This window comes from Colletes latitarsis, chromosome 4 (assembly GCF_051014445.1).
Source record: "Colletes latitarsis isolate SP2378_abdomen chromosome 4, iyColLati1, whole genome shotgun sequence".
NCBI classification, from domain to species: Eukaryota; Metazoa; Arthropoda; class Insecta; order Hymenoptera; family Colletidae; genus Colletes; species Colletes latitarsis.
In genome coordinates this window covers 27,311,930-27,331,694 of record NC_135137.1, presented here as the reverse complement: position 1 = coordinate 27,331,694, position 19,765 = coordinate 27,311,930, and the positions used below count along the sequence as shown (strand labels likewise).

The 19,765-nt window shown below is 33.5% G+C and overlaps 1 protein-coding gene across 18 annotated transcripts in view; it reads left to right on the top strand.

The window, feature by feature from the left end:
- The window catches only part of Glut1 (Glucose transporter 1), an 86,122-nt gene that overhangs the window by 33,569 nt on the left and 32,788 nt on the right, over window positions 1-19,765 (top strand). For 17 of the 18 annotated variants that reach the window (XM_076763853.1, XM_076763836.1, XM_076763840.1 and 14 more), the window contains exons 2-3: window positions 1,393-1,721; window positions 13,157-13,877. In XM_076763853.1, the coding sequence (XP_076619968.1) occupies window positions 13,165-13,877 (713 nt within the window). In that variant the 5' untranslated portion in view covers window positions 1,393-1,721; window positions 13,157-13,164. The remainder of the gene's footprint in view (window positions 1-1,392; window positions 1,722-13,156; window positions 13,878-19,765) is intronic. The other variant, XM_076763856.1, reaches the window with a different exon arrangement.

Genomic DNA, 19,765 nt, shown 5'->3' with positions numbered 1-19,765 from the left:
ACTGTAAATGCACAATGAAAAATATATGACATAAGATATAGTGGTGAATACAGGAGGGGGGGAGGGGAGTTATTATCGAAATTTAAATTAAATTTATTTGTTAGTGAATGTTGAACAAGCAATTAGACACTATTTATCATTTCTACGGATGAGGTTTTTGAAATCTCGAATTTTGTTACGATTTTCTGTTAACTTCCTCCTCCGTCTCTTTTTGAGCTCGTTTAAATCCGCCACAGATAACATGTACCCAAATATACAGAGCATATCTGGCAACTGGGATGAACTATACTTCTATTTTAAGCGAAGTTAATGATAGAGAACAATTTTGTACTAATTGTTATAAATCGCAACTGCACTGTCTTTTATACGGTACTTACTAATTTTTTTTACAATAAATTTTTTTCTAACTTCAATCCAGTTACTAGATACACTTTGTATTAAGAATTTAAAAATTCGCATCCCCTCTGGTTCCAAGCTTTCCAGATAAATGATCTGGTATTTTCTAATAGATGTCTCAAAGATCAAGTTACAATTTCGGGGAGATTACGATTCCCGTGGCCCCAACTTTGAAGGTTAAATTTGTGTTCTAGGGGTCATTCTAAGAAAAGAATATATTTGTCACAGGTATCGAATGGGCGTGGTTTAGCCGGAAAAGTAGATTTTTGTTTTTTATAAATCTGCAAATATCTCGGTAACTATGCGAAATATGGCAAAATATCACGAGACCTTTTTTGTAGAAAATTAAATTTCTAACAATTTATGCCCTATGACATTTTTTTATTAACTGCGCAGTTTCCGAGTATATTTATATTTCGGTGAAGTTGCAGACTCCCCCCCAATGATGGTCAAGGGAATGTAGAAGCTTCATTCACAACTACTTATACGAGACTTGAGAAATGTCTCTGTATTAAAACTCAATTAGTAATGAATATTATTGAGGTATTGGGTTAGGTCTGGGTTAGTATATTACTGCTGGGTTAGCAGTAACGCTTTCGTGAAATAATAATGTTGTTTAAATAATTTATTATTATTTCGCAAAACATCATTTTAATGTTTTTTATAAGAAATTCAATTTCCTACAAAAAAGGTCTCCTGATATTTTGTCATATTTGCAGATTTATAATAAACAAAAAAACCAATTTACCGGCTAAACCAGATCGATTTACTTATAATATACTTATAATATATACAATTTTTTTCTTAAAATGACCCCAAGAACACAAATTTAACCTTCAAAGTAGGGGTCACGGAAATCGTAATCGTGCCACAATTTCTAATACGAATTCACGTACGAACCGTTACGAAATAGAAAATATAAGATAAAATATTTTAAGCCACGCGATTGTAGAAACTTTACGCTGTTAGCGTAACGTATTTTTCTTTACATTACAGGTTTTTAGTGTACATCGTCTTGTACCGAGCGGATAGGAGGGCTCATCAGGAGGACGTACGTGGCTACTTGAACCTCGTGATACATCAGTGATGACATCGCGTTGGAAATCCTATTGATTCCTTCGTTTACGTCCGTGCTTGATCACGTTGTACCTTCTCTATCCTTTATCACGTGGTCGATAGAGTCGACCTGTTAGAAACGGCGATTTTCTCTGCCAAATTGCAGGAATCCTGGCTGGCGAACGATCTCGCGGCTCGAACCAAGGCACGAGAAACGTCGTGGCGTGATAATATCATCGTCAAGCACGATGGCTTGCGTATCCTCTAAGGTGAGTTAAATATTTGTTGATCGGTCGCCAATTAAACCGGCAATGTATTCAATGGCCTGTGAATTGTTTCATAATAACCGGATACGTCTGCGTATGATTTTCTCGAGATAACGAGAGATTATATAGCGTTAACGTATCGAAACGAGATGGCTTAATAATTCTGTAATTACCGTAATGTAAAAACCCGCGAGGATCTTGGATAACGACGCTCCTAGAATTCGTATCGCACGTTATGTTTAATGTTTCAACGTTCGATGTACAATTTTTGGATATGCATTTTCTCTCTCAACTCTTTGCGGTCCGAGTTATTATCATTTCGTTTTAGCGTAATTAGTTACTTCCGCGTGTAATAACGATTCTTGATAATATTTTAATATTTTAGTATCTAAATACATTAATAATCTATAGGGCATATAAAAATAATGAAAAAAGTTCATGGAAACGTGAGCTCTATTTAACCTTGTTTCCGAGTTATTTTGTCACCGATAAACGCCCTTAAAATTAAAGAAAATAAATTAGTTCGAATCGTTACTGACTCAATAATTCACGTTGAAAATCCTCACATATTTTCGAAAATGGTATTATTTACTTTGGTTTCCTCTGTAAAAAATCAAGATGAAAATTTTTGTACATACAATACCGATAATCAATTTTTATTTACACATATATTTTTATTACAAATGAAGGGGCCACAAGAAAAAGGGGGAATATCAATTTTAACAAATTTTGAGTTAAATATTTTTCTATATGCTTCTATGTGTGTTCTTGATCGCTGGCTATGTCGTATTGTAAATTAAACATTTTTCTGAGTATTACAGCAATAATGAATTGTGGTGTAAAATGCAAGACTGCGGTTGTTGTGTCATAGAGTTTCTCAATTTTTAAATAATTCCAGATGTTTATCAGAATCGTTGGAATCCTCATTGTATAAATTTTATAGGTTGAAGAAGTAGCAAGGAGTGCTGAATAAATAATTTTAAGTGGTTCCAGAAATAAATGGATGATTTTAAATCCAGGAAGTGAACAGCCAGCTGATAGACTTTGCACAATGTATTTCGACTAAAATGTAGTGGTGCATTATAGTATATACATGCGATGTAGAACATCAAGTGGTCCTTCATCCGATAGTTCATTCAATCGACTGTTCAAGAAATTAACATATGCTCGACCTATTAGTTTTCAATCTAGAAAGACGCGTTTGATTAGATTATCGCCAATTATTCGTACATTCGCAATTGAATTATTGTTAGTGATTTGATCGACGATGAGACACCTAAAACAATCAAACACAAAAATCATTTTTGTTAAGTGTCTATGCATTCTTCCGGGTCGAGTTCCCTGGTTGAATTGCTGATAAATTGTAGACTCAACCAGATGGAAGAGACCCAAGGGAAAATGACCTTAATTGGAATAGCACTCGGAGTCAAGATTGGGTCATTCGTGTAACCTTCTTCGGTGATACATAGAGCGTCGTGAGGGCTGATAATTTTGAGGTAGTGCTGGTGATCTTTGAATTATGGTGTAGGCCGATCAAGCCTTTGGAACACCAAAATGTCGAAATGAGAAGCAACAATCACTACCTATTTAAGTTGCTGGAATAATATAGACTCTAATCAAATTGAAAAGACCCAAAAGAAAACATCCTTATGGAATGGAAGTCAAAATGGGTCGCTCATAGCACAGGGCCTGTTTTAGGTGACTCACCCTGTATTTCAAGTACCGATGCCATCATTTTTTCCAATGTGATTCAGGATTCTCTTTTTAAGATTAACAACTAATTGATGTATCGACGTCTGACACTTGTTTTTTTTGAATAAACTGATTTCTATATCTGATTTGCTCTTTGGCAGACGGTTCGCATACAGACGTCATGCTTAAGTTAAATTGCATTCACTAGATCCATACATCAATTCCATATTTGTCATGCGTCGATTCGAATACGTATTCATTGTTTCTTTAACACACAAGAAATTAATGATTTGTCAAATACTCATTTATTAAATTTTCAAGAGAATGAAGAACTAAACTCGCTCGTAGAACGGAATATTTAACAAGGCCGACATATAGCAAGGAGTTATCGAGCGTTGTATACAAACATTTTAATAGAAGAAGTTGTACTAGTTGTGATTAAATATTACCAGAGCACAAAACAAACTATAAATTCGGAACAAGGTTGAATAGAGCACATGTTTATGTGAACCTTTTTCATTGCTTTTATACTCCCTCTTCGTCACTGTAGTAGAGCCAGGTGTTATGAAGTATCCTGGGTAATTTTGCAATTTTTTGACTCTTTACAATTTTTACTAATTGACTCTTTTGTTAAAAGCTTTATTATAGTTCTAAAATAAGAAATCTAAAATAAAAAATAAGATAAAAAGCTTACGAGATAATTCTGATTAGGAAAATTATTTACTCGAGCAGATTTCTCATCGATTTCGCTGATTTTAATATATGTATAGAGTGGCCCCACGCAACATGTGAACCTCTATAACTTCCAAAATATGCGTTGCACGAAAAAATTTTGTATATAAAAGTTGCATGGTTTAAAGGGTACATTATACATATAGTGCATTTATTTTTTTATGGTTGGAGGCATTTCGGAGATTTGAAGGTCAACTTTGTTTTTTTAAATAGAATACTGTACTTTTTATATCAAAATATGGAAAAATATCAACTTCTGAGTAAAAAAGTATTGACCTTTATTAGCCCTAAACCTAATAGCTAACGAGTAATTTCACTACATTTCTTGACAATTTTCTTCACGTAATATCAAATGAGTAATAATATTATAATAATGAGTAATAATAACTAATGATTAATTTCACTTTATTTCTTGATAATTTTCACTGTTCTACAAAAATTTATAATAAGGTTGACTGTCCAATTGGATATTACGTGAAGAAAATTGTTAAGAAATGTAGTGGAATTACTCGTTAGCTATTAGGTTTAAGGCTAATACAGATCAACACTTTTTTACTCAGAATTAAATATTCTTCCATATTTTAATATAAAAAATATAGTATTATATTTAATAAAAAATAATAATAAAAATAAAAAAATAAATTCACTACATAATATACCCCTTTAAACCATGTAACTTTTATGTACAAAATTTGTTCGTACAACATTTATTTTTTGAAATTACAGAGGTGCACAAGTTGCGTGGATCACCCTGTATGTTACAGGGAGTATGTGAGTGCCCAAACATACAAAATGAGTGTCGTTTTTAAGATATTGTTATTACAAGTTTATTAGAAATGATGCTTACAAGTTATTTACTTTCAGAGACACTTCAATGAAAAGGAAAGCAAAAATAAGAAAATAACAGGTGATTAAAATTTATTCACATAAGATACGTAGGCGGAACAGAAAACTCGGAGAAAAGTTTAAGCGAATAAATTGTAATTATCTATTATTGTCTTCTTTATGCCTTTTTTCTGTAGACATCATAGATTCCACGATTTGTAAGAATAATATCTTGAAAACTAAACACAAATGGCACTTATTTTATTATGTCAAAACACACACGAACATGCAAAATATATCGAATCATGGAAATCGATGAGAAAGCCTCTATGTAAGTAATTATCCTGATTGCATAGTTTCTTTTTGCGTGACAAGTTAATATACATATACTGCAATTCTTGTTATATGGGAATAACCATTCAATATGGTACTAAGACGTCAGATTTCTTCATCCTCTAATTGTAATGAAAAAAGAAACGTTATTGATTGTGAAACAAAATTAAATATCATAAAGCTTCTTGAAATTAGCAAAAAAGTAAATCTTACATCAATAACTATCAGAATTGTTATTAAAGATAAAGATAAGATTTTAGTCATGATAATGAATGGTTGATCGCTACGTTTAAACAGCTTATTAATTAAATAGAAACTTTATTAAAAATATGGTGTGTTAATTAATGAAAAGTTAAAAAATGTCCACTTGATTAAAACACAATAAATAATGAGACTGTACTAAGCTTTGATAAATTGAAGAGTGAAACTGAAGACGAAACAAAAAATGAAACTTTTGTTCCAAGTCGTGGATTGTTTAATTAATTTAAGCAACGTTATATATAATTGGCACAACAACACAGTTACTGGAGAAATAGCAAATGCAGATCGCGAATCGGCGAATTCTTTTCAATAATAATTGAAGAAAGTAATTAATGAAAGTCATTTTGGAAATCTATACCCAAAATGACCTTTATTGCAAGAGATGAAAAATAATTTCCTGGATTTAATATGCTCGATGACAATGCTGCAAAAGATAACGAAAAGCAAATTATCTTTTTTAATTCATCATCCTGAATATCCCAAAGCATTTAAATCTATTAATAAATCTAATCTTCCTATAATATGGAAAATAAATTCCAAAATATAGGTTACTGCATCTTTTTCAACGATTAAATACATAATCGCTTCGTTCCTAAAGCTGAACGTTATGTTCGTTTCAAAATTTATCATTTAAAATATTGTTAGTATTGGAAAATACTTTGAACTATTCTCGAAATAATTTGAGTAGTATTGATTCATTTTTGCCTCCAAATATAATTAGTTTAACCGTGGAGTCATAAGCTTGTTATATTGGGTGATCATTTGCAACAAAATGGACATTTTGTGCCCGTATACGTCACAGGCATGAGCGTTAAAAGATTAAGTAATGAGCTACATAATATTTAATAAAGATACTTTACACTTTTATTTATTAAAATAAAAATATTTTATTTACTGATAATAAATTAAACGAATAAAATATTTTACTAAATAAAGTACTATTTTGAAGAATTTCTTCGATAAATAAAATATTTTATTTTCAAAACTACATGTACTATCTAAAATAAAACATTTGTTTACTATTTAATAATTTAAATAGCATTTTAGCCAGCTCTGGCCATGACATGACTAACTGGAACGGAATACGGTGTTGAGTCAAACTCGACACGGGACCGCAAAGTGTTAATCTCGTGTTTTGCGTACGCAGAATTATACAGAATGATTCTCGAGCTGCGACTGCTAAGGTTACCGTTGAATAAAATATTCTTCCAGCGTGCAATTTACGCGTTGTTCAAAGAGTCGGGAAGAGCAGCCTGTTATTTTAGATGCGGAGCTACGAGACGAACTCGAATGTACTTAACGACAACGAACGATATTAATAATGGTCGTTACCGTGGTACTTTAATTGTCGCCAGTAGTCGAGGCGACGCATGCAGGCAGCTCGCTTAATTACTGCAGCACAATCTTGCAGCAACTTGCTCGTTGTCTCCCAATTTCGCGTACATCGTCGAATTCGCGTGTCTACCCGCTTTGTTTCCGGTAAACGTTTGGGAAGTGGAGATTTCAAATGTTTGAAATGTTATACTCGATTCGAATAATCCGAAATTTCGAAAGATCCGAACGCTTCGAAAGAAACCAAACTGTTGGAAAAAACGGCAACCAATTCAGATATAGGTAAATGGTAAAAATATTATTTTTACTATATCATTGTTCTTTTTTTTTCAATAAAAATTTACCAAGTTGAGGGTAGATTATTGCAATTAAAAACTTTGATTTTTAAACCGTTATTCCTTTTTTTGGCTTATTTCACCACCTTCCATTTTAGAAATGGCTTCCTCCATTTCAGTCAAATCTTGCACGTTAAGTATGATAATAAATGTATGTAAAATATACATTTCTTTTCCTTTAATACCTAATTTTACCACAAAATATTATTATATTATATATGGTGACTTATTGTTAGTAACTCTGTTACAAGGCGATGTCTTCAACATAATTTATTTGATTCGAAGGGACACATATTGCGGTGAAAGTCATTTTTATCTCAAGGATAAATTTTGTAAGATTTCAAGGTCATCGATGTTTTTTAAACGAGATTGCATATTTTTATTATCATATGATAATAGTTAAAGTTAAAATAAATTCAACGACCTCTAATGCCACGACCTTGATATGATCTTAAGTATGAAGAATTTAAAAACTTTTGGGAATGTATATACAGGGTGTTCGGGCACTCCTGGGAAAAATTAAAATGGGGGATTCTAGAGGTCGAAATAAGTTGAAAATCAAGAATACTAATTTGTTGATGGAGATTTCGTAAAAAAGTTATTAACGTTTAAAGTTCTGCCCATACTGAACTTTTTTCTAGAAAGTGGGCAGAATTTCGGGGGTATGTGTATTGTCCAAAAATTATTGTAATTGACCCCTGCAACTAAAAATAATTTTTTTAGAACGATTTGAAACTTTTCAATTTCGTCGAAAAATAAAGGCACCTACCCCCTGTCGATTTTTCTTAAAAATTCCTTTTTCATTTTTAGTAATTTTGTTTGACGCCCTACAGAAAAGTTGTGTAATACTTTTTTGTAGGTACCCATGAGCTCTACTTCAGAAAAAAGTTTCATTGAAATATATTCAATATTGTGGGAGTATTGGCTGTTTGAATATTGGACCATTTTTATGTGGTTTTTCTCATTTTACGGGGTCAGAGAACAACTTTTTCATTATTGTTAGAATTTCTATATATTCTACACCAAAATACGCGTTGTTTGCCTTTTTAAACATTAAAATCGTTCAATCCGTTCAGGAGTTATGGTGTTTTAAAGATACGCATAAAATTTTGGGGAACGATTCTGGCCTGAAATAAGATTTTCGGTAAGGAATTTTTTTCTCGAAAATGCGTAGGATTTCGGGGATATGTGTAATGACAAAAAAGGATTGTGATTGACCCACGCAATCGAAAATAATTTTTTCAAAACTATTAAAATTTTTTTTTTCCGTCGAAAAATTTCACATCTTTTCGAATTTTTTTTCTCGAAAGTGGGTAGGATTCTAATGACCAAAAATGATTGTAATTGTCCCTTGCAACCAAAAATAATTTTCCCAAAACGATTTGAAATTTTTGAATTTAATTGTTAATAACTTTTTGACGAAGCCTCCATCAACAAATTGGTACTTTTGATTTTCGTCTTATTTTGGCCTCTAGAATCCCCCATTAAAATTTTTCCCAAGGATGACCAAACACCCTGTATAACTTCAGTTCAGTCACTCGAAACGTACAATTTACAAAAACCATTACAAGTCACTCGAAATATGTTCGAACTGCTTAATTTCTTTCGAACTATTCGGATCTTTCGAGTTCCGCACTACTGGCATACTCGAACGTCGTAGCACCTCTATTAGGAAATCGTTGATATCCACGAATTTCGTATCACTGTCTTTCACATTGACGCTGGCAAGTGAAAATTGTCCTGTTTCGCCGCAATATCGTTTGGAGACGTTTGAATCGGTGTTAATATCGCTGAAGCTACTATCCGCACGGTAGCGGTTGCTGTCAGTGCGCATGAAAGTTGCATGGATCCGTTTGATCACGTTGCTTCGTGCGCGCAGCGTCGAGCAACTTTGCGTGAATTAATCAACGCGCCTCCGTTCTGGCTGCTGTCAGACTTTCAGTGAATTGACATGACAATCGTTCTGATTAATTTGCAATGAACCATTATGGGTTCTTGTGTAGCCCGACTGCACGTCAACTCGAATGGCCGAGGAATAGGATAAAACGTGCACGTGAATCTGTGGTTCGTCGTTGCTTCTTCCGCTCACGCGAGACGTTTATTCCTCCTCTGTTTTCTCTCGCTCTGTCGTTACGTAATCTTTAGTCGTACGTTGGGTGGCTGCATGACATTGTCGCTTGCGCGCTTGTTTCCACAGTTAACAGCATATCACAGAAAAAAAAATTCGTTTGCACAACGATACGATACAACGTGGACGAGGAAATCGGCGTTCACTATCGAATACAAAATTGCACCAATGGCGGCGTTGTTGTACGAACGCCTGTATTATACGGGGACTGAGAGATCATTCGCAACGGGTATGACAAGGAACATCATTCAACCACTACACGTTGATTTTTATAAAACTTTGCACACAAGTGAAGTTGTTGAAAATATTTGTTTCATTAACAGCGGAGATTCGTGAGACTGGAATCATCTTTCAAAGTTGGTAGTTGAAAAACTATTAGCAAAGAGGAGGTCAGGATGTGGAAATTACTTTTGCAACGAAAATAGATGCAATTGCAGTATACAGGGTGTTCGGCCATCTCTGGGAAAAATTTTAATGGGAGATTCTGGAGGCCAAAATAAGATGAAAATCAAGAATAGCAATTTGTTGATTAAGGCTTCGTTAAAAAGTTATGAACGTTTAAAGTTCCGCATGTAGAACGGTAATTTGCAAACAGCTGCGTGCAAGCGATAATAGTTCTCACCATAGACGAGATATACGAGCAGACCTTACACCTTATGGACTTCCGTGACCCAATCCCAGTGTCATACCGATCAAAACTGAAAAATTTCAAATCGTTCTAAAAAAATAATTTTTGTTTGCAGGGGCCAATTACAATCATTTTTGGTCAATAGATATACCTCCGAAATCCTACGCACTTTCGAGAAAAAAATTCGAGTAGATGTCTAAATTTTTCGGCGAAAAAGAAAAAGTTCAAATCATTCTGGAGAAATTATTTTCCGTTGCGGGGGTCAATTACAATAATTTTTGGTGAATAGACCTACCTCTGAAATTCTACCTACTTTCTAGAAAAAAGTTCAGTATGGGCAGAACTTTAAACATTAATAATTTTTTAACGAAACCTTAATCAACAAATTAGTATTCTTGATTTTCGTTTTATTTTGGCCTCTAGAATCTCCCATTAAAATTTTTCCCAGGAGTGGCCGAACACCCTGTATATTGCTTAAAAGTATACAAGGTGTTCGGCCACCCCTGGGAAAAATTTGAATGGGAGATTTTAGAGGCCGAAATAAGACGAAAATCAAGAATACTAATTTGTTGATTAAGGTTTCGTTAAAAAATTATTAATGTTTAAAGTTCTGCCCATACTGAAATTTTTTCTAGAAAGTGGGCAGAATTTCGGGGGTATGTGTATTGTCCAAAAATTATTGTAATTGATCCCTACAGCCAAAAATATTTTTTTTAGAACGATTTGAAATTTTTTAATTTTATCGAAAAATTTAGGCACCTACCCCCTGTCGATTTTTCTTAAAAATTCGTTTTTGATTTTTAGTAATTTCGTTTGACGTCCTACAGAAAAGTTGTTTAATACTTTTTTGTAGATACCTATGGGCTCAACTTCAGAAAAAAGTTTCATTGAAATATATTCACTATTGTAAGAGTTATGGCAGTTTGAAAATTGGAGCATTTTTATGGGTTTTTTTTAATATTACGGGGTCAAGGAACAACTTTTCGAATATTTTTATAATTGCTACATATTCTACACTAAAATACGCGGCGTTTGGCTTTTTGAACATTAAAATCGTCCAATCCGTTCAGAAGTTATGGTGTTTTAAAGATTCGCATGAAATTTACGGGAAGCATTTTTGGCCTGAAATTATATTTTCGGTAAGGAATATTTTTCTCGAAAATGGTTAGGATTTTGAGGGTATGTCTATTGACCAAAAATGGTTATAATTGGTCCCTGCAATCAAAAATAATTTTTTTAGAATGATTTGAAATTTTTTAATTTTGTCGAAAAGTTTCACACCTTCTCGAATTTTTTTCTCGAAACTGGGTAGGATTTCGGGGGTATATCTATTCATCAAAAATGATTATAATCGACCCTTTCAATCGAAAATAATTTTTCCAGAACGATTTGAAATTTTTTAATTTAATTGTTAATAACTTTTTAATGAAGCCTCCATCAACAAATTGGTATTCTTGATTTTCGTCTTACTTTGGCCTCTAGAATCCTCTATTAAAATTTTTCCCAGGAGTGGCTGAACACCCTGTATATTTTTCGAAATGAATTTCTCTTAAGTAATGAAGAGAAACTAGGAATTCAAAGTATTTGTATTTTTTTGATAAATTTATACATTTTAGCTTGGATTCGTACCACTGTACCAACAATAGCACCACGATTAGATTCAGAATTTTTAAATAATTTATATCAATACAAACACATAGATGAAGCAATAAGTAATGCAACACTTAAAAAATTCTACAATCACTTATCGTATTTGTCACCGTATAATATAGAATTATTTTTTTTTGCCCCGAATATTTTTGGAGGAATGATAAAAAAAATGTTTCGACCCCTTGAAAACGAGTGCCAGCAAAATTTAAAGAAATTAATTATCCATTCACAAGACGTAAAACATTATACAAATGTTACTACTGATAATTTCATTTCTACCCTAACGTTAAAATTTTGTTCTCAATTTCAAATATAGATTTTTTACGTAAAGACACGTTATAGGAAATAGATGATAACTATATCGGGACAAATTGTTCACAGTTTACAAGTAATCAACGATGTAGCGGAACGAGCTGTCAAACTATTACGAAAGTCAAAAAAGAAAAAGAGGATATCCTACAAATTGTAACAGAATATAAACAGCATTACCCTAATATAGATAAAAAGACACTCAAAATTTGTAATAAATATGAACATTTGCAAAGTTATTTCCAGTGTCTTGTACCCCTTTCCTTTACATGCAAGCTAATCCTGACTTTATACTCAATAATCAAAATCTAAGATAACATAAGCGATTGTCAATGAGGATTAGTCATCGTAACAACTAAATTAAACGTAAACAAAATTATTGAAAAATTTTATTTTTATGTTCTCTGAGATTATATTATTTTCATACGAAATCATCTTGTTTAAACAAATTCTTTTAATTTTTAATAAATAACTATTTTCTGCTGCGATACATCACAATTATACAAGATTTTAGTCTAAATTGACCTGTCCTGATCAAATAACGTGATAAAATCGGTATTTCCCCATTTTTAATGAAAATTTTTTTACATAAACAAAGCCGTTGTGGCGCGTCTTTCTGTCATTCAATCGACCTGATTTGTTCCACAAAATGGAACAAATTAGAGGGGTCGCGCGATCAAAATTCAGAAAAAAATTGTTGACCAAGAGCAACGAAGGTCCACCCTCCTTATTAATTACAAACGTAACAAAGGCGATTTCAACTACAGTAGTGCCCACATAAGTGACCAAGCTCGAGACCGGCCGCGGTCATTTATGTGGGCATGGTTACTTCTCAGAATTTAACGGAGATAATGAAAGAGGATAAGTGCGAGTGAGATACAATAGCTGGCACCCGAAACCATATAGTACAATGTATCGATAACGACCAGCGTCAAGTTACGCTCGACACGCTCAATGTTCGAAGCCTCTTAGCTTCTAAGAAATAGTGGGCAAAAATCCGGTCACTTATGTGGGTACAACTGTATTTCGGTTCGGCGTTGAAAGTTCACCCTACTCACAAGGACGTCTTTCTTTCTCCGTATAATACGTTGAATCGGAACAGAAGCGAAAACAAAACTTGTCGAATGACATTTGTAGTTAATCGGCGGAGGAAGATGCCGAAGAAGACGATGTCGATTGCATAAATTGTCTGTGTCTCTGTGTCCTGGCGTAGCTCAAACGATGGCCGATTCACGCGGCTTCAAGCCAATAAACCAGTTCTGGCAGAGCGCGGCAGTGTCGACGGACCCGGATTCAGAGTGCCTCTACGAGGAAATCGCAGGCCTTTCGGGGTCTCAGGATACGGAGCCAGGGCCGGCTGGTGCCGCCGTCGAGGAGGAGGAAGAAGAGGAGGAGGAGGAGGAAGAGGAGGAGGAGGAGGTCGGGAGACTCGATTTCGGTGCACAGGTCGGCGGTAGCAGCTGGTGGAGACAGAGCAAAGGTAGCGACAAGTACGCGATCAACACCGGCAGCGTCAACGGACGTAAAACCAGCAAAAGTGTCGGAACTAGCGCGCGATCGCGCAGCAGATCGGCCGATCGGCCATCGAGCGGACGTCAGGAGATCATCAGGGTGGAGGAGGAGCAGTATGCTTCGCACAGAAGCTACGTGGAGTCCGGTACAGGCGCCGTACTACCGCCTGCTACCGGCCTCAAGCTGACCAGGGGGCGTGCAACCAGCACCGTCGCCCGCTACTTGCACTCGGCCTCCACGAACACAGGTCACTATCACCACCATCACCACGGGCTGCACGGACAGTATCCAGTCGGCAGCACCAGTAGGCCGACCGGCAGGCGTCATCAGCATCATCACCCAAGCCGCGGCTCGTTCAGTAATGAGACGCAGGAAGAGGTACAGGAGGACGATGAAGCCACTCTACGGGAGTTGCTTGTAAGGTACGTTTCCACGTACCCCTCGATCCTACCTTAACGTTTTTTCTGTGAACACCTCCACGTGTTGGATGATTCATTATCACGCGGTTTTTACCGACACGAGCTTCTCGGTGCGAGTTCGGACTTGGAGCGACACCACCACAAAGGGAGAGAGTTTATGTTCCAAACACACGATACGTACGAGAAATTTTACCGAGGACGTTGTACACTCCTTGACGCTTCGTTGCTCTCACCCGACGGAGGCACGATATTTTCTGTAAACCTGTAATACAGTGTCAAGTCCTTTATTCCGCATCGTGTATTTATACAGGGTTCTCCAAAAGGGTTGGGACCAAATCTATACTACACGTTACTAAGTTCAAACAGATAGAAAAAGTTCCTAGAAACTTGTGTCCGAGAATGCTTTATTAAAAAGATGTAAGCTTTTAATGATTTATTGTGGCAGTTACGAAAAAGAACTTCCATTTATCGAATTAACAATTGTCGAACTCTTTAAAATATTCCGTACGTATTGAGAACAAAAATGAATGAATTTTGAATACATTCCTAATTCTATACAACGAATTGTAAGACGAATTTTGTCTGTGAATCTTTGAATGCTTATATAAGGTGTTCGACCAACCCTGGGAAAAATTTTAATGGAAGATTCTGGAGACCAAAATAAGACGAAAATCAAGAATACCAATTTATTGATTAAGACTTCGTTAAAAAGTTATTAACATTTAAAGTTCCGCCTGTAGAACGGCAATCTGCGAACAACTGCGTGCATGCGATGTGGTTTTCATTCAACATGAGAAACTCTACTTACTGATGTATCGACAGCCTTAAGGTTTTCTGACTGAGAACCACTATCACGCGTACGCTATTCGCAGATTGCCGTTTTACAAGCAGAACTTTAAACGTTAATAACTTTTTAACGAAGCCTCGATCAACAAATTGGTATTCTTGATTTTCGTCTTAGTTTGACCTCCAGAATCTCTCATTAAAATTTTTCCTAGGGGTGGCCGAACACCCTGTATATTTTCAATAAAGCATTTTCGGACATAAGTTTATACGAACTTTTCTCATCTATTTAATCTCAGTAATACACAGTATAAGTTTGAACACTCTGCATATATGTATATCATCCCTTGTTATGTATATTAATTCTAAACTGCATTTATTTAAAGTTTATTGGATTATTGTAGAAATACTATGATACTTGAATACTTTCACCGACCAGAAAAAGGCAGATTTTCTGATTTTCACCCAATTTATTAAGAAAATAAATAAACTATGTGTTCCACTTAACCCTTTTCACTGTGATTTAACTCGCGATGCAGTGGTCGAAAACCGTCAGAACACGAACATAATTCATAATATTTTTAATCGTTATTTATAACGAAAGGAATGATTTTAGGGATTTTTCGTGTCGTAGAATTTGGTCTGATAACCATTTTTACGTAAGAAGTCGAATTTGGATTTTAGAAATTAGTGGTTCTCTTTATGAATACATTAATATTAATGACAAATAAAATATAAAATATAACTCTCCAAACAATAAATAAAATAATTATAAAATATTATATTTTAGCTTTATAAATCAATACCTGATGTTTCATCAGTTTTGGATTCACTTTCACTACATAATATATCTTCTGTTGGTAAGGTAATTAACTATAATAATTCTTTGTCTATTTCCTTTCTTTTGTGATTTCTCTATATACAAGAACTTAAATATAAATCCGAATTCAAAATTAATCGATGAAATAAATCTTCGTTCGTTGGTTTTCTGAACATTTTTGTTATTCTTTCTGTAATACCGAACCATTTTATTATTAGTTCCTTGAGCTTCTTTTGAAAGCTGTCTAATCGGTAGAAGAACGATTTTAATAACTTGTGTTCCATAAATAAGTTTATGGATAAAAACAGGCGTATAGTACCAGTTATAAAGCTGCCTGTATCTTTCACAGTTGTTAGTTAGTACAGTTAGTAAACAGTAGGGGAAAGTAGGGTAAAACCGCGCACCTAATGTGTTTTCGTTGCCTACAAAAAGTCAAAGGGCAAAAAAGATTTTACAAAGCATTACCAACCTTAAGTAGACCTTGCACAATCAGAGACTTTCATTTCTATCAGTCATTTTCCCTAATAATGTTGCATTTGCAAAAAATTTTCTTCCACTATTCTCATTATTTGTTGCCCCACATCCTTGGTTTTGAAATATCAACCAAAAGGCCCATCTCTTTTTCTTTTTATTCTTCTCGAAATTCTCATTTCTTTTTTTTTTGGGATTTTCCACGTTTTCATCCATAATCTCATCGCCACTTAGGACGTAGGACAATGGACCGATCATAACATATTATTTATTTATTGATAATTATTGAAATAGCAAATAATAGCGAACGATTCTTATTTTCTCATCTCAAATAAGGTCTAATGAATACTCTCGTACAAAATACACTGCAACTTTTCGTGATTCGCGTGTTGTAAACATGATAAAAACAAAAACAGAAAAAACAATAGGGATTTCTTTAATGGTATTTATCAATTTGTTAAACTATGTATATCGCCATAAATTTAGCATACACTTGTTGTTAAAAGGATGCTTTTTAACACTGTATAGTTACATTTGAAGATATTGCAATCCGTACAAAAATATAATTAAGCAAAATACGACAATTTCCAAAAAAAATATACTCGAAAATTTGAAGTAAGTTAACGTTTTGACGGGTTTTAACCACTGTGTAACACACATGTTTAACGCGTGTTAACGATACGACATTCGTTATTATAAAAACCACAATATCTGATTCATTTTTATAAACATGTTTTCGTAAACGCTGTAATATAATCAAACAAATCGTAACACGAAAAGTAAACATTTCGAGATCTTTAAATATAACGATTACTAACAATTTATTCAGTGAAGTGTAATAAATTTCGACCCGAAAATAAATAATGTATTAATAACATTTTATTGCAATTTGTAAAATGATGCATACATTAAGTTACTAACGTCTGGAAAGAAACTGACAAAAGACTAATTATTGTCGTTCGTGAGATATCTTTTGAAGCAATATGATAGATGTAACACAACTTCTTTTGCATTTTCATTGTTATTTCACTACGTTTCTTGTTTTGCAGACATTTTATAGGTTCTGGGTGATTCTTCTTTTGATGGTGTTGGATTTATATATTTTGAAAAATAATGTTGCACGTCCAGCTTACGTTTGACCAAATATACATGCGAAAGCATATTATACCTAAGTGTGACACGATATTATAGTGCAAGGGGTTAATATTTAATATGATTCCATTACCTTCATTTATTGTAACAATCTCTTCTAGGAAGGGATTCGTACAAACTATGTAAGTAATGCTGTAACTCAGTTTCAATTGTCTTATCAGCAAAAACAGACGATATTCGAATTGAATAAATCAGTCTTAGACGTTCTCAATAAACGCGTTAAAATTCTGGAGGTGTAGTTATATCACCAATAATAAAATGCATTTTAAAAACCATTTCTTTTAATTGTTGATTTATGTATCAAAATTGTTATGGTTTCTGACGATTGCACTGTTCTTATTAAATAATAGTGGAGCATCTGATTAAACTAATTTTTGGTTATTTGTTATGCCCTATTTAAAAAGATATAAATTATCCATTTCAAATATTCATCATCAAATGCCATTCATAAAAACATTAATTCACTTCTAAAGATTTAACTTGAATACTCCAAAGCCAGAATTTGTCAAACATACTTTTTCTGCAGTAATTTTTCTATCACTTTTATTTCCACGTTCCAAACCCGAAATGAATTATGCAATTGACAAAATGAATTAACATTTTCAAAGCGTAGTTGTGTAATCAGTAACAATATGGTCTTTAAAGCCCATGGCTTTTAATCGTTAAAAACTTTTTTTAATTATTAAAAACAGTATGTTTCTTTTACACTCGGATCGCTAAAAAGTTTTTATAGTTTCTAATATTCTGTTTTCCAGAAAATTGTTGCCATTACAGAAACAGTAGACGATTCACATTATAAAAATAATACGCAAAGTCGTCAGAATCATCTAAATGAAACATATTTTTGTTGGAAAATAAGATGATTTTCTATTCTTGACTCTGCTGGGTATGTTCTTTGCAAAAACATAAACGCACGCGTCGATAATGCTCTCTTAAATACAACTTCTTTTTCAGTTTATACAGTTGCAAGAATAGTAGATTCTTGATAATTCGTTGTATAGTTTTGACACTAAACGATGTTTTGACTTGTCCAGTTATTTAACATGTAGAGTGATCTGTCCAATGAATAAATATTTAAACCACACGTCTGTTAAAATTAATATTAAATAATGGTTATTTAATTTCTTGAATGCTTTCAACGTTCAATATTGGTAGCCTTCGTTAAAAGCCAGGAACAGGTTTAAATGTAAAATCGGTTTAAATGTCCAATAAATGAACACCAATTTCTAACGAATGAACGAAAATATTACAAGTGAAAAGATAAGGTGATATTTAAAAAAAACATAATTTTAAGTGCATTTAGTAAATTTAATAATAGGTAGTAAGATTACAACTTTTGCATTACAAGTGCATAATGCTATAATTCATTAATTTTCATTTCCAGAACTATTTTCATAAAAGTTCTGATAGTGTTTTGGTCTTAAGACTTTCTCTGTATTGGGGTATGTAGACCCCAGTTTCATCACAATTTAGCACTCTTCTATGATCTATGATATTAACAGAATTATTAGCTTCCAAAAGTGTCTCAAGTCTGTGTTTAATACAAATTTATAATTTATTTAAAATCCATTATGTGTTTTATACGTAAAAAATTGATAAAAAATAAAAAAGGAATTGAAGAAAAAAGCAAAAAAGATTGTCCATTTGCCCTGGATTCGTTGTCGCTAGGTTAGATTATTACATGTTGTAGCCATCTCGAATAGAATTGTATTTATGGAACGATGAATCATTAATTGTAAATATCTGATAAACTATTAGGTAGTGACCCGTATAACCATATATGTAGCTTCATAAACAGGGGGACCAAATCTATCGCTCTGCAAAATTTTAACTGAACCGGTGATCCCAAGGCTTGCAGTCTCCTTGCAAGTAAAATTCAGTAAAATTATAATTATTAAGTACTAAGATATGATTTCTTATTTTAATTTAATGAATGCTATGGTTGTATGTACGTATTAACGGTTAAGAGAGATAAAGGACTTTATTTTAATTTAATGAATGAACAACTGTTGGTATTTACTATTATCTTCAGTCCAATGCATGAACACATAATAAAAATTGACAAATTCGTACAAATCTACTATTCACGGCATATTTTGTTAAAGAAACACCTAAACAATATAACTATAAACACAAACTTATAATAAACCAATACATGCACCTCAAAATACCAATTGTGGATGTCAATTAATAAGATTTACCGTGAACTTGTTAGACGCCATCAAGAAGACAATGAAATGTAATGGTGTACAGGTTATAGATAAAAAAAAAGAACACTATTATGAAACATCTATGTATGGGGTTTCATGGGAAGTTCTATATAAACTTCAACATTACGGGATTTTAAAATTTCTTAATGTTTCATATAATATGAAGCATTTACCGGAGGATGTTCATTCACTGGACAGATCACCTTATTCGATGCTCTTTTCAAAATAAATCGTTGATGCCATTTCTGTGCGTCTATTCTCGTTTCTGTGTCATAACTTTTGGGATTTTTTGGTCAAATTATCAATTATTCATGTTCCCTGTTTTCTCTGCAATTATCTATCGATTTGAATATTTCTCGTTCCTAAGAAAAAGACCATTAATCCGTTAATGTTTTTATTCCACCCCATTGTTTGATTTCTAAATATTTTACGGTATTTTATTTTAATTAGTTTAT